The following is a 16,510-nucleotide window of genomic DNA, read 5'->3' on the forward strand; positions in this document are numbered from 1 at the left end:
AAGTATTTTACACAATTGAAAATTTGAATACTATAAAATCATATTCTATTCAAGAAAGATAATCAAATAAAGACATTAATTCAGAATTAAAAAGTATTCAATAGAATCAGACATTTCGTATGCTAGTTAAATCTTTTTATATTCTAAAAAGATTATCAAATGAAGACATTATTTCAGAATTAAAAATTAGAAAAACGGCTGACCCTGAAGGCTATCTCTGCAAACTCCCTCTAACTCCAAGCTTAAGCGTTTAAAATTGCCCTTATTATGTTTTTAAACTCTTCGAGCTCAAAAATATAATTTTCGTTTCATTTTGAGCCCCGAAGCTCGAAAGTCTGACAGAAGTATGTGACCTAAGTTGTTTAATTAGTTTATTAAGAGGTTATTGTTATTTTTATTAATCACTTAAAATTTAATAGAAATAATTAGTCTGATTATTATGACGATTATTCATTAATTTTTGTTATTGTATTGTTTAGTTAATATTATTATATTATTATTACTGATGGTTTGATTAAATTAGAAATTTGAAGAGTGTGAGAAATTATTTTGAGTTTGTGCCAGTTTAGCGAGCAGAAAAAAATAATTTTGAACTAAATTCAAAAGAATAGAAAATAATTCTTGGAAGAAATTATTTCAAAAAGTAAATACTAAGGATTTGTCTGACGGAATGGATAGATAACGGAAGAATGACAATTAAAATAGAAAATAATTATGAGTGTTTCGACTAAATTATTCTATTGAAATCAAAAACTTAGAAATTGTCGACTTCGTTTTGAAAATAAATTTTACCAGCAATTCTTTCTCGGGAGTATTACTCAGCTGAATACTCTTCACCAAGTAATTCAAGACGATGATACTCTACCTGGAGTCTGACCAAGACACAGGTAAGTATCGTAGACCGATCGGATGAAAGTGCGAGGCAACTGGTCAGCCTTCTGCAAGATAGACGAGGCTAGCGCAATCAAGATCCTTGACAAGGCCCGTATAATGATCGGATCGGTTAACTGTCGCATACGTCCAGTTGCGAAAGTAACCCGATGCTTTAAATGCCTTGGTTATGGGCACCAAACAAGAAACTGTACGGGACCGGACAGAATCAAGTGTTGCTACAAATGTGGCGAAGAAAACCACAAATCTGCAGACTGCACGGAGAAGCCAAAATGATTCCTCTGTGCACCGGATAAAGAAGCTCGAGATGGCTTATGTCATATTTCTGGCTCCGCGGTTTGTAAGGCAATTTGACAGAAACTGGCAAATATAGAAGATGCGATCACTAAGTTCGACAGCGAAGTCATCGTAGCTGGTGACTTCAACGCTAAATCGGCTAAATGGAGCGCTGCTTTCTCCGACACCAGAGGTAATGAGGTCGCTAAATCGCGGCTAGACTCGACTTCATAGTGCTGAATACTGGGAGCATCAGGACTTTTATAAGACCAGGGTACCAGGAATCCATCCTCGACATATCGTTGGCGACTCTAAGGTTTGCCAACATGATCGAAGACTGGACTGTATCTGAAGAATACAGTGGCAGTGATTACCGATTTGTGACATTCAACGTTGGACTGGCATTAGCCCCGGTTTCACAACGCGACCTTTCTAAGCGAAAGTGGAACGCCAGGAAGCTTGATGTAGAGGCACTGCGAAAGTCACGTAAACAAAGCTGGTCTACTCTGCAAAACAACTCGATCCCAAACACTCTCAGCGGGACTGAAAAAACAGTACTAAATACGATGAAAGTAATTGCTGCCTCGTGCGACGCCTGTATGCGGCGGCTAAAAAAACCGGGGTTTTCACAGGCTTGCGTACTGGTGGTCACTAGACATAGCAGAATTCCGAAAAAAATGCGACAAGCTACGTCGGCTAGTAACGAGAGCTGGAAAACGCTCCCCCAATCAAGATCTACATTCGAGCGAGTACAAGCAGACTAAAAAGAACCTAAACCAGGCTATCAAAGCAAAATTGTGGGAAGAGATCTGAAACGACCTCGATAAAGACATCTGGGGTAAAGCCTCCGAAATTGTCGTCAAACGACTTGGAAAGGCTTTACCAGAAGACCACCTGCTTTAATGAGCAGCATCGTAGTAGAGCTGTTTCCCAAACATTCACCACCGGAAAGAAGACATCCGTAAAATAGCGGAACACCTTTCACAACCAGGGAACTACAGGATACGGTGAAGACTCTAAAGACAGGAAAAACATCTAGCCCTGATGGTATCCCGGCATCGGTAATAAAGATTGTAGCCCTGGAATACCCAGATATACTGAACGCTTACAATGCATGCCTAGCAACCAGCACGTTTCCAACGGCTTGGAAACGGCAAAGATTGGTTCTGTTGGACAGAGGTAAAGGTAGTCGTATAACACCTTCGTCGTTCAGACCACTCTTCATGCTTGACATTGCAGGAAAACTGCTCTAAAAGCTCATACAGGGAAGAGTAGGCAAAGATATTGATCGTGCTGGAGGCTTTGCTACAAACCAACATGGCTTTCGGAAAGGACGATCGACAGTCGGCGTGATCCAGAAAGTCGTAGGGACAGCGAGAGAAGCATGGTCTGGTAGCCTCAAAGCCCGCAAGGTGTGTCTTGTCCTCACACTAGACATCAAAAACGCCTTCAACAACGTAAATTAGGGTGACATTCTAGATGCTTTGTAGCACAAATTTAACGTGAAGCCAGAAAATCTGGCAATAGTTTATGACTATCTTGACAAAAGAACGCTAATAGCAGAAACGACGGAAGGCCCACAAGAACATGACATAACGGCTGGCGTGCCGCAAAGTTTAAGCATGGAGCCCGACCTATGGAACGCGGATTATGACGAACTCCTGGAAATCTCGTCGCCAGAACAAGTGCAACTCACGGGCTTCGCGGACGACGTCGCAGCTATGATAGTAGTAGACAGTGTCGAGGAGGCAGAACTACTTGTTCGAAAAACCATTGACGCCATCGAAAATTGGCTTGAAAAACACCACCTGAAACTCGCCAAGCAAAAAACTGAGGTCGTCGTCTTGACTCGACAAAAGTGGTTCCCAAAACCTTTCATTATCGACATGGGTGGGACAACACTGCCATCTACGAGGGCATTGTGTTATTTAGAAGTAGTGATCGAGTATAAGCTGTCTTTTCGAGAACACCTCGAAAACGCTGGCGCGAAAGCAAACAAGACAGAATCAAACCTGTCGAGAATCATGACCAACACGGTAGGACGACAAACCAGAAAAAGGAGGCTGCTTCTAGAAGCAGTCCACTCGATATTACTCTACGGAGCGGAGATATGGGCAGATATTCTTAAACAAAAGACCTACCGGCGCACGATAGCAACGACGAGGAGCGCTCAGAGACACCTGTGTCTACTGCACGGTCTCAGAAGCGGCCGTATTGGTCATAGCAGGAGCCACGCCAATCGACTTACTAGCATTCGAGAGGGTGAAAATCTACGACGCCGAATTAAATGGTGACAACTCTAAGGAGGCAAGAGCCACAATAAAAATGGAAACGCTACATGAGTAGCAGGACCGATGGACAACCATGGAAACAGGCAGATGGACAGCACGCCCGCTTTCGAACATAAAGGCCTGGCTTTCTCGGAAGCACGGAGTAACAGACTTCTTCCTGACCCAGCTATTGACGGGACATAGGCAGTTCAATGCCTATCTTTTCAAAATGGATCTGCACAGCACACCAACGTGCAAATACTGCTCAGACAAAATTGACAACGCCGAGCACACCTTCTTTGAGTGTGATCGGTGGAAGGACTACGGATACAGCACCGAAGAAACTATTGGCACCACGCTCTCCCCCGAGAGCTTGATAGCCTGCGTGCTTAGAAAAGAAGATAATTGGTCAGCTGTTGCATCCTACGCGCAGTGCCTTCGCAAAGCAAGAATCGCTGAAAGGGGCCAGTAACCAGGAGTAGGCGTCGTGAGACGCAACATGGACTGGATTGAAGTAATGTTTATGCGGTTTCGATTCAGTCATATCCGTACCATCCACGGAGGAAGAGAGAGGAGTTTTTTTTAATGAGTAAAAATCCCACACTACCGAGCATCATCTTTCAATGATAGCGATGTCTTTGGAAGATTTTTTTCGCTTTTCTATAAAAAAAAAAAAAAAAAAACATAGAATTTCTTGACAATTAAAAGAAGTTTAAATTATTTTTCTTACTACGCCAGTCGAACGTACGGGTATTCTGCTGCGACTTCACGGCAGGAAGCCTATCTTTCATGCATCGGTGTAGCTATACGTGCGCCCTCTATACAGGCAGGAATAAAAAAATTTTCGCGTGCACTAGTACTCAATACATGAGACTCCGATCATACTACCGTTCACGACACACTCGGTTACTTTCGTAGAGCTCTCGTGAATATCCCCACCTCTATGCCCTTTCATGCAAGTCTCGAAAAAAATACGATCCACGCAGTTGGGAGCTCTGCCACATTCTCGCTCAGATAACCTCAAAGTTTATTTATTGAAAGTTAATCCTAGCGTTTTAATAAACACTAGTGGATATTATTAAAAAAATAGCAGTTGCTAAAGTGTAAAAAATCAAAATAATAAAATGAATAACATAACACCTTTATCATCTGATGACTCAACTGATGAAGAAGATGTTAGTAAAAATTTTGAAGCTGAAGCACAATTAATTGTGGAAACTGACACTTTACCGAAGAAGTCTGCTGAGAGACACATGCTAGTCTATAATACCTACCAAAAGTGGAAACACGAAAATGAAAATGCATTATCACAGGCTGAGGAAAGCAATCTAATCGTGTATTTCAAAAATCTAAGTGCAAAATTAAATCCATCTACTATCTGGAGTGTCTGTTCGATGCTAAAGTCGACATTGAGGGCCAGAGACAATATTGATATTAACCAATTTCACAAGTTGAAAAACCTAGTTAAAAATAATTCTAAGGGTTATAAGCCCAAGAAACTTTCTGTTTTAACATGGGACCAGGTCATGAAATTTTTAAATGATGCACCGGACTATGACTATTTAGCTCATAAAGTATGTATTTCTCATTAATTCTATTAATTAATTAATTAATTTATGTATTTACGTTAATTTTTAAATTTAAAGGTTGTGCTAATCTTTGGTGTTTCTGGGGCTACGAGATGTGATGAGCTGAAAGAGCTCCAAGTCGCTGATGTTGAAGACCTTGGTGGAAAATACTTAGTTTCCATTAATGATTCTAAGAATGGTCTGCCGTGTAAATATGTAATTGGAGACCTTTTTTATAAAACAGTCAAAAAATATATAGCATTCAAGCTCACTGATTTTAAAACAGAAAGATTTTTTATACAATTTCAGAAGGGCAAATGTCAGCGACAAGTAATAGGCCGCAATAAAATTGGTCAAATTCCTAAAATTATCGTCGAATATTTGGAATTGAATGAGCCACAACGTTACACGGGACACTGCTTACGCAGAACTTCAGCTACACTGTTATCTAACTCTGGGGCAAACACCACAATGCTTAAGCAATTGGGAGGGTGGAAGTCAGCAGGTATAGCAGAAGGTAATTCTTTTATTTATTAAAAGAAATAACTATTATATTTTCTATAGTATGAAAATTTAATATATATTTACACACAGAAAAAAATCTTCTTAAATCAAGTATAAAATTCTGAAAAACTTAATATTCTTGATTTGAGTAAAAAAATTCTTGATTTAAGAAAATTTTACTTGATTCAAGAATTTTTCTCTTGAATCAAGTTAATTTTTTTTTTCTGTGCAGGATATATTGAAAACTCGTTGATGAACAAACAAAAAATATTTGATGGTATTACTATTGCGGCTAAAGCCAATGCCCAATCAAATTCTCAACCATTTACGAGTCGAATTATTACAACTAAACCGCTAAGCACTGATCCAAAGAAAAAGTCTACACAAATAGAAGCCGATTGTAATAGTTTTTCTGAAGATTTAGACTTTGATAATGATACTCTGACAGCAATCGAAAATTCATTTATATCAGAGAAATCAAAATCACTGCGACCTTTGTTTACTACAGGAAACAATCAAGACATCATAATAACTGATCCTCAAATAGCACAACCTACTCATTTTATGAAAAAGAAGCCAATCTCAGTTTTTTCTCATCAAAAAGAGAATGAACCCCCATAGAAAAAACATAAGCCCCAAGAAACAAGTATTTCATCAAATAATGAAGAATCGGTATCTCCATCTACTGATAGTGTGAAATTCGAAAATTGTGTATTTCACGGCAATATAACCAATTATTTTTATTATTCAAATAGTGAAACTACTAAAAGAGATGAATAATATGCCAAAAATGGTTACTGCAACTCATATTAAGTTCTATTTTAAGTTTATATTTAATAATAATACATGCAATTTATTTAAAACTTCTTATTATTAAAAAAAAAAATGACTGAATATTAGTAAGTTAAATGTGATGAATAAATAAAGATGGCTGTTATAAAATAATTTTCAAATTATGATTTAAAAATATAGTCATGTTTATTAGATAATGACTATTATTTTCATAAGGGTGGATTACTAAGATTAAGATTGATATCTTTATTGACAGGTGTATTTGATGCCTGCCCCCGACCAGCAGCACGCTCTTCGCTCGTGCCGCAAATGTCGGGGGCAGGCATCAATTTTTTTTCTAAGCAATTTTTTGCGTACTTTCGACGGGATAGCAAGAAAACTAGTATACACTACACGGACAGAAATTTGAGAGCCCTGAACTTTCTGCCCCTGTAATGTAATATACTATTTTTTTTTATTTTCAAAGGAAAAATTTTGATAAAATCTGACTATGCAATTCTGATCAGATCTAATTATATATAGACTCATCTATAATCAGATCTGATCATATATAGAATTATATATGATTATGTGTAGAGTTATTTCAGCCAAGTATGATCATATCTAATTGTAGATAGACTCATATATAATCAGATCTGATCATATATCGACTTATATATGATTACATATGAAGTTATAACAGCCAAATATGATCAGATCTAATTATGTATAGACTTACACGGAAAAAAAACATCGTGATAAACACGAAACTTTGTATCGTCATTATCACAATCATATGTATAGCGACTGTTAACAAACATTTGTATTATATCACTATACGTATAGTGATAAGAGCGATATTTTTTCCTCCATGTATGTGTAAATGTATATAATCCTATGTATAATCATGCATGATTATAGATAATTATGTATGATTGTAGACATGATTATATATAATCATATATAATTAGACAAAAACTTTTTTCATCGGGTTACTTGTACTTACAACAAACTTTGCTCGTCAAGTAAGTCTCGTATGTAAACAGGTAGATAATTAGTCTTTCAAGCGTGAGGTTCACGGTTCGGTTCCCATACGTGCCGATTTTTTTTATTTTTTATTCCAATGGAAATTTTTGAACGTCACAAAAATGATCGTCGGTATGTTACCTATCTGTGCTTAAAATAACGAGTTTCTCTGAGTCTGTTACATTGACATACTTTCTCATCAACTTTCCGGAAAGTTATGGTCAAGTCTTACATTCAAGGTATTTCCATCAAGTTGTTGACTAGTTGCAACTGTACATTGTATCAAAGTTAACGATCATATTAGCGTCACCTTTCGTTCAGCATGGCTATTAGGGTAAATACATTAAAGAATTCTACTATTACGCCATCAACTAACAATTCTGTTGAGTCAGTATAAATTATGTTCCGCATGGAAAAAAAATAAGGACTGCGACATGATACATTCCTGTGACAGTAATTTGATTTTTTCATTATAAGAATACTGTTGTAGCAACATAAATAGTTAGGAAAAACGTTGACCCTAAAGGCAATCCCTGCGACTTTCCGTTAACTCCATACGTAGGCGCTCAACATTTCACTTATTTTGTTTTTGAGCTATTCGAGCTCAAAAATATGATTCTCGTATTATTTTGAGCTCTCTAAACTCAAATAGATATCTGTTCTATGCTTTTGAGCTCTTCGGGCTCAAAAGTCTGACAAAAGTTTCATAGAATACAATTTTTGGAATTTTCAAACCACAATAACTTTTGAATGAATCTATCGATTTTCTCGTGGTTTGCGCAATTTTATGCAATTTGGTCTGACTAAAAATTTTATAGAAATTAAAAAAAAAAACATGTTTTTCAATTTTTCTTGATAGCAATATCTCACAAACTAATCAACCGATTTTGACCGGACCGGTGGCAATCGATGTGGTTTTTTAAGGCTAAGAGCTAATTAATTTTTAGAATCGATCGGTAAAGCCATTATAAAGTTATTCCAAATAAACAGTTTTTCAAATTTTTTACTTTTGGAATTTCTTAAAATGTACTAGTCCAAATCAGTTCAAATTTTTAGAAAATCTAAGTTTGGTGGAACTCTTTGGAATCCCGTTTAGCTCACTCTAATCAATCAAGTTGCTCAAAAGTTAAATTTTTTTTTAACAAGAAGTTAATAATAATTTATGAAAATTTCATTCTGTTAACGATTTGAACAATCTCATCACGATCTAACAGCATTTGACAGGAGGATCGTCAATTTAGATACCACAAAATTTTTAAAGGACTAAAACACACATTTATTTAAGAATTGTCAGACTACCCATTCAGATAGTCAATATCTGTTAAAGAATTCTTTTATGTTTTTTAATTAAATAAGACGTAAACCCTCCAAAATTAAAAAAATTAAAAATTTTCTGAATTCTGTTCAGAGAGAATAAAATAATCAATAATTAATTTATACATTATAAAAAGCTCATTATCCAATCAATTGTAATAATTTCATATAAAGATATTTAAAATGACCAATTAATTTTGCATTAAATCAATGTTGAACGACCCTCGTTTAGCCGTTTCGGTATCTTTGTGGTAATAAACTCCACTCTGGTCGTCGTTTTACGTTTCCTCTTACACCCTCAGACTTAACTTCTATATCTCCCCTTTTCAGAAAGATCCATAACACTTAAGAATGAGATCTTTATCGCAATATTTAGCTCTAAATCATGGACCGATGACAGATCGAAAAAAATTAGAGACTGCAGCTAAGAATTCTACATTTTATCACGTATTCTAATAATATAAGAATGATGATTTATTACCATACTAAAACGATAATTAATAAGCTTTTTTCAAAACCAGTTGAATAAAATGCGAATAACAACAATTCATTATTCAAAAATAGTTTCAGCAACATAAATTTCTTAGATTTAGAACAATAAATTAAAATCAATCATTTTATGATCATACGACAGAAAATAATAAACATGATAAATTTAAGAGGGTCGAAATCGCAGAAAAGCACTTATTCAAGCGCAAGATTAGCCATGGCGCACAATTTACGACGATGATCTTATTCAGTAGGTAAAGCTTTTACGGGAAAGCTTTTTCCTGTAAGTCGCGACACGGATTTTGATTCCGGTGAAATCCTGATCAAAAGACTTCCGTTTTTTTTTTTTTATATATTCTCACTTGCTATCAAGCTTACATACATATGTAGACATTCATATATATATATATATATATATATATATATATATATATATATATATATATATATATACTAGCTGACCCGGTGAACTTCGTATCACCTACAAAAATTTTTTTTTTTACAAATTTTGATTTGTGATTTTTAACCTGTAAACTCTAATTTATTTTTGTCAACAATTAACACTGGTCGTATTGTAGACGGTTAAGTTGGTATAAAGTTATTAAATGAAACTTGTTGGTCATTTTCACATGTTTTATGTGTTTTATTAATATAATAAATGTATAACAAATTATAGAGCCTTTGGCGCGTAACCAAACGATCCGGGTTCGATTCCCGGTCTGGGCTGTCCGAATTACTTTTTCAGTTACCAAAAATTCCTACTGAGTAAAGGTCCTCCCCTTCCCCCTTTATCCTTTATTTCCCTCAGTTCCCAAAAATTTGTCTTTAATGACAAATTTAGCTATTATATATGGCTTATATATATATATATATATATATATATATATATATATATATATATATATATATATATATATTTAATTTATATATATATATATATATATATATATATATATATATATATATATATATATATATATATATATATATTAGGGTGGTCCTTATGTTGGGTTTTTTGAAATTTTTTTTCACGATAGTTCAAAATCGGTTCAAAATCTATAAAAAAAAATCATGCCAAGTTATAGCTCTTAATTTTAATATTAACCCGCGCCCCCCGACGGTCAAAGTTTTAAAGGAAAATAACATGGGAAAAGTTATATTTTTACTTTGGAATTTTTACGTCATAAACTAACCAACAAATCACATCATCAAAAATATTTTTTCTAATGCAAAATTTAACGGTCTACAAAAAGGTCTCTTATCATTTTTTGATAATTCTAACGGTTTTGAAGTTATTCGAGGTCTAAATTGAAACTATAATCTTTTTCATAGTTTTTTCTGGTCATTTAATAATTCAACAATCATAGACGGGTTATTATTCATATTAGATTACTTTTTTTACTTATGCATATAATTTTGAACTATAATTTTCGTGAAAAGTATTAATCAATTAAAGAAGTGTATTATTAATATTTTAATGAATCGAAAATGTACAAAGATTACCATTTTTATTTTTAATTACAGATACTTTCTTGAAGTTTTTACATTAGTTTTTTTAAGTGCGTCAGGAAACATTTGACGATGATCTTTAACCAATTGTAACACGTATTGCATTTGTTTTTCATCCTTAGTATAACGATTACAAAAATCTTGCACTAGTTTAACTCCTCTTTCAGCACAGTCATTCACAACCGATAGTTTTTTAGCGAATCGTAATGCAGTTTTATAGTGTTCATTATGAGCCCATTCAGACGGATGAATCTTTAAAAATTCTGTTTGTAACTCGAATCTATTGAAAAAATTGATCAATTCTGCAGTTACGAAAAAGTCAATATCATTATATAATAATTCAGTTATGCTCTTAGTTTGAAAGCGTTTAACACTACATTTTTCACTAGTATAATCCAAGTCTTCTTCCGGAATATCATCAATCACAATTGTTTCTTCTTCTTTACGCAGCTTAGCGACAATTTTTAATTTTGTTTCTTGTGAAACTTCCTCATCAAAAATAGCCATGATTGCTAATTCTGGTGATAAATACCACAAGTGATTCATAAATCTACTAATTGCCACAGTAGCAAGATTACTGTTGATTGCCTTAAAGTTGTTGAGTTCTTTTATAAACTGTAGATCATGGTACGGAGCTTTGACACTATTTGACGACGAAAATCAAGCTTTAACATAAACCATTGTCACAAAAACACATATTTGCCGTAGTTTATTATCTTCACCTTTTTTCAATGACAATTGCTCCCGAAGCATGTACATTTTCAATATATAAATAGCTTTTGCCATCCATCGTGCATGGTGACAAGCTCCTGGCTTACGAAAACTAAATTTTTCGGGGATGACACCGATAAAAACTAAAGTAAGCTCTAATAACTCGTTGTAATCATCACGAGACAGTTGTGATGCAAGAGTTTCAGTCGCAAAAGTTCTAATAGATTCAATTTTTTCATTTGTCAAGATATTATCATTTTTCGGATCATCTAAACCTGTTTTGTAACTGAGTTTATTTAAATCTCCCCATTGCTTTTGGAATCGGATAAAAAGTGGAACATTAGGACCAACAGTATTTGGAAAAACAGCTTCGAAGACATATCTTAGGACTATTTCAAATATATGATGCCTACATGGAAGATACAACAAATCTCTTTCTAACAATTTTTCCAGTAATGCAGCAGCACCTTTACGAAGGCCTAAATTTGAAGGAGTAGTGTCACAGCATATTGCTTTTACAGATATGTCGAATCCCCAGTCACATAATGTCTTATGAACTACAGAAGCTTGTGCCATTCCAGTTCCATCTTCACTCGTTGGTACACCTAACATAATTTCTTTACTTTCTGAAGTAATTATTACAGGCAATCGATGAACAGTTTCTGTATTTAACAAATTAGGTAATAATTTTCCATCCCAATGTACAACAATAGATGATAACTTTAAGTCTTGGAAATATTTTTTTATTTCTATTGATTTTGACTCTCGCATAGTAAGCCGACATCGGCGAATAGATGATCGATTGACAATAATGGAATTAATATCCACTTCTAATAATTTTAAATCGATAAGCGACTGACAAATAGCTGTAGTTATAAACACAGCATCTCTGTCGCTTACTTTACAACGGTCAAAAGTAGCTACAACTCTTTCGTTGAGAATATTGTGAGTTCCTCTTATATTTCTTGATTTAAATTGGCCGGCAGTAGTTGGAATGTATACTTCTCCACTAGAGACTGATTGAGCACTTCCTTGGCTTGATAAGAGTTCAACGTTTTTGTCTACAAAAAAGGATAATGATAAGACAAAAAATATCTTCACTATAAAATAATAATCAATGAGTAAGTTGATTATTATAATTTACCAAATAATGATTTTTCTTTTTCACTTTCCAATTTTCGTTTTTCGAAATCCAATTGTTTCTCTAATTTTTTAACACCAATTTCATCGTCATCGTATTTCGTCTTAATATTTGCAATACAACCAATTCGTTCATCTGATCTCTGATTATTCAAGAATTCTTTGGAATTTTCATCAACCATTTCAAATACATTTGACGGTGTGATGTCAAATAATTTTTTTAATGAACAGGAAAATTCATTTTGTTCTTTCACAGCAACTTCACTCCGATTTCTATGTTTAAGAAGTATGCGCCACTCATCATACAGTTTTTTCAACTTATCTCGACATCTTTGCATATCTTGAACGGGAATTCGAGCTTTCTTCCAAAACACAATAATTTCATCAATCACTGCAGCAACACTATCTGTGATAGTATTATTTAAAATACGTGTATAAAAAAATAACACTTTCAAAGCTTGCAATTTCGATGGTAATTTGGTACCTACGATTTGAACGTCAACATCACCAATCAAAAAAATGTTTTGACGTAAACGTGATAACTCCATATGTAACTGATTACTTAAATATCGGAAAAATGAACTCAAAAATTTATTTATATATCAAAAAGGCATCAGTACTAGTAATTGAACGATTTTGATCAAGCTGAGAAATAAATGTAGGTTATGAGTAATCTGAGAATTAATTTTAGTGTTAGAGATTGAAGTAAAATCTAATAGATGGCGGCATGATCGGTTTCTAAAATGTTTTTAACCAGAAATCAAAATTTGAAATTGGAGTTTGTTGATATTTGTACCAATAACAATAAAAATCGAGACAATAGGTCCCGAATTTCTTTTGTATCCACAAAAAGTTAAAAATCTTTAAAATGTTCGACAGTTCAGGCTAAAAAAATGAATTGGTGTTACTATTATTCCAAAGTTACAGTTACTTTGAAAATTTTCTAAACAAAAAAATCCAATGAGATTATAAAGAATAACTGGTTCATGATTTATGAACTATTAAATGACCAAAAAAACAGAAAAAACGATGAAAAAGATTATAGTTTTAATTTAGACCTCGAATAACTTCAAAACCGTTAGAATTATCAAAAAATGATAAGAGATCTTTTTTGTAGACCGTTAAATTTTGTATTAGAAAAAATTTTTTTTAATGTGATTTGTTGGTTAGTTTATGACGTAAAAAATTCCAAAGTAAAAATATAACTTTTCCCATGTTATTTTCCTTTAAAACTTTGACCGTCGGGGGGCGCGGGTTAATATTAACATTAAGAGCTATAACTTGGCATGATTTTTTTTTTATAGATTTTGAACCGATTTTGAACTATCGTGAAAAAAAATTTCAAAAAACCCAACATAAGGACCACCTTATATATATATATATATATATATATATATATATATATATATATATATATATATATATATATATATACATTAGACCGGGCCAAAAAAAACGACTATTTTTTTTTAACGGTACCGTGAAAATATCGTTCATGATGATAAAAAAAAAATTATCGTGAAAGTTTGAGCCCTCAATAATCATATTAAGGGGTGTATCGTTACGACTACAAGTTTTTTAATAACTACTGCATTCTTTACACAACAGTCGTTTATCATCACTCTTAAATTTTTTATTATTCCTTTTCCTTGTAGGGAATTGAATTCCCTACAAAAAAGCTTTCTTAGTAAATTGACGTAGGAATAGTCGTTTCCTTGTAATCAAGCCTTAGACTTCGATTTATTTTTTCAATTTTGCTAATTTGATTCCGGATTTTGGTAACCACCATAAATATCAATATTTTTACAGAGCAAACAATTATTCTGTAGTAAAATTTCACGCTCTACAAAAAAAGGTCTCTTATCATTTTTCATCAAATTCACTCCTTTCAAAGTTATTCGTCTTTAAAATCAAATTCAAAAGTATTTAACCGTTTATTTTGCGTTAGACATAATTGCGGTTTCTCTTGTTTGACAAATTTGAAACTTAAATGGTAAAAATACCTTTTTTTTCTGCAGATCATTAAATTTTTTTCAAAGAATCAAAATTTATCTGGGTATTATCTTCATAAAACCATTGCTTATCACCGTAAATTTATTTTCACTATATTTAATTAACTACAACAATAAAAAAAATTTGACTTTTTAATCTCTATATATAAAAATCAATTGCTGTTTGTTTGTCTCGCAGGAGGTGTCAACGATGAGAAACATAAATCATAATTAACAGAAAATACTGAAAACGACAATTTAGTTTTTCACTTCAAAATATTTCTACACAGAAATAGATATTTATGTCATAAGGCCGTGAAGTAGCGGTTTTCTAACAGCGACGATATTTCGATATGAGCTTAAGGTTTGTGGCGGTAAGGTTCGAAACGAGCGTATTTTTAACGTCCGAGGCGTAGCCGAAGATGGAAATTTACGCTCGTTTTCGAATATTCGCGTCACAAACATTAAAGCGAATAACGAAAACAACACAATATTTTTTGTTATTATCGCTCCATAAGTTTAACTTTTGAGGGATAGGAGGCAAACAATGACATATTTAAATTTTATGAAGTTTCACAAAGGCAAAAAAACTTAATTTTATATTAATTATCTCTTTATTAATATTTATTCATGGCATGGTTGTTATTTTATTAACATCAAGTCCGCTTCATAATAAACTGCCAGCAGATAAATAATTAGCGCCACTCAATAGTAACTGTTTAAAATTTACTTAAAATCATTGATCGGTACACTAGAATGTGACTTTTTTTTTACAATCTCTCTTAATTTCGTCTGGGTGTACTCAAAAAGTTCGTAAAAAAAAGAAGGGGTAAAACTTCACGGCCTAGGCCCTGAAAAAAAGACGGTATGGTAGAGTCTCTAGAAAAGAGTCCCTTTACGGACGCCATCCAGCGCTCAAAAGTTGAATTTTTGGAGCGAGTAAAAAAAACGGTTCACTTGAACCAAGAAAAAATTTTTATTCCTAATTATTTTTTGAATGAAACAAAACCAATAAGTTCCCGAATTTTGAAAATTTTCAATTTTCTTAGCGGGAAGTTAAAAAAAATTTTTTTTTGACACAAGAAATTTCACTTATTCCAACAAAATTAACTCTCTTGCTTTAAGAAATACGTATCTAGATACAAGAAAATTTATTTAAGTCAAGAAAATTTTCTTGTTTTGAGAAAATTCAACCTCTTGCTCCAAAATATTTAGTTCTTGATAGAAGTAAATTTTATTGTCCTGAGAAAATTTCTCTCTTGCTCCAAGAAATTAAATATCTCAGAAGTAAATTTTCTTACCTTGATTAATATGTTAAATGAAATAATTAAATAATATTGAATCATATTTTCCGATTTAATATGTATAATCGCGCGCTAAAATAATCTAACATATATATCAAATATTCAAGAAAAAAATTTTCTCAAGGTCAGAAAATTTTTTTCTCAGCTGATGTAGGTGACAATGCTTCCCTGAAATATCTAAAAATCTTGATCTAATGTAAAAATTTATGTAGGAGCAGGAAAAATATTTTGTTGTGAATATTTCTATGCTTCTACTTTCGTAAAAGTATTCGTTTTAAGTAGTTTTAAGTTGTAAAGATGAGTGGTTGCAAATTTAAGGATTAGATGAGTAACTAGTATTTCTAACAGGCTGTCACCAGATGTCAAAATATATATAGTTACTCTGCAAGATAGTTAAGAATATTGTAGCATGAGTGCGAGTGAGAGAATGAGCAAGTGTGTATGAAGTATGCAAGTATGCTGTTTAGAAATGGGGCTAAGAAGGAACCGAGAGGTCCAAGTAATTTTAAGGGATAGTTTGTAAGTTAGTCTAATACCACCCAGCCTAGTGAGCAGTCGTGTATTATTTCCCTTATGAATAAATCCATTATTATACTTTTGAAAAATATCGTCTCGTGTTGTAATTTCTTTTAATTAATATAATCTAAAAATCTATGTTCTACATTTATTGTGTCGAGTACGTATGATAATTTGAATTATGAAAAAATTACTTCCACCAAGAATAGAATTTCAAGAAAAATTTTTAC

At 33.2% G+C, this 16,510-nt stretch overlaps 2 protein-coding genes across 3 annotated transcripts in view; one reads left to right on the forward strand and one right to left on the reverse strand.

The window, feature by feature from the left end:
- The window catches only part of LOC141525304 (uncharacterized), a 159,488-nt gene that overhangs the window by 110,150 nt on the left and 32,828 nt on the right, over positions 1-16,510 (forward strand). The window lies entirely within an intron of this gene.
- On the reverse strand, positions 8,849-16,351 carry LOC141525458 (uncharacterized). The gene is made up of 4 exons (XM_074239972.1): positions 16,301-16,351; positions 12,474-12,612; positions 11,493-12,390; positions 8,849-8,942 (listed from the first exon to the last, which is right to left on the reverse strand). The coding sequence occupies exons 1-4, from the start codon at positions 16,349-16,351 to the stop codon at positions 8,849-8,851; spliced, it is 1,182 nt and encodes a 393-aa protein (XP_074096073.1).

The sequence above is a fragment of the Cotesia typhae genome, unplaced genomic scaffold (genome assembly GCF_013202065.1).
Source record: "Cotesia typhae breed Kobodo isofemale line unplaced genomic scaffold, CoteBio_Ctyphae contig_26, whole genome shotgun sequence".
Classification (NCBI taxonomy): domain Eukaryota; kingdom Metazoa; phylum Arthropoda; class Insecta; order Hymenoptera; family Braconidae; genus Cotesia; species Cotesia typhae.

Excerpts from the sequence above, each read along its gene's own strand:
- LOC141525458 (XM_074239972.1), bottom strand. The coding sequence starts at position 16,351 with ATGGATTTATTCATAAGGGAAATAATACACGACTGCTCACTAGGCTGG. Across the intron at positions 12,391-12,473 it reads AAAAGAAAAATCATTATTTG|ACAAAAACGTTGAACTCTTA; the intron begins GTAAATTATAAT and ends CCTTTTTTGTAG. Across the intron at positions 8,943-11,492 it reads TCTCGTGATGATTACAACGA|GGGAGATATAGAAGTTAAGT; the intron begins GTTATTAGAGCT and ends CTTTCTGAAAAG.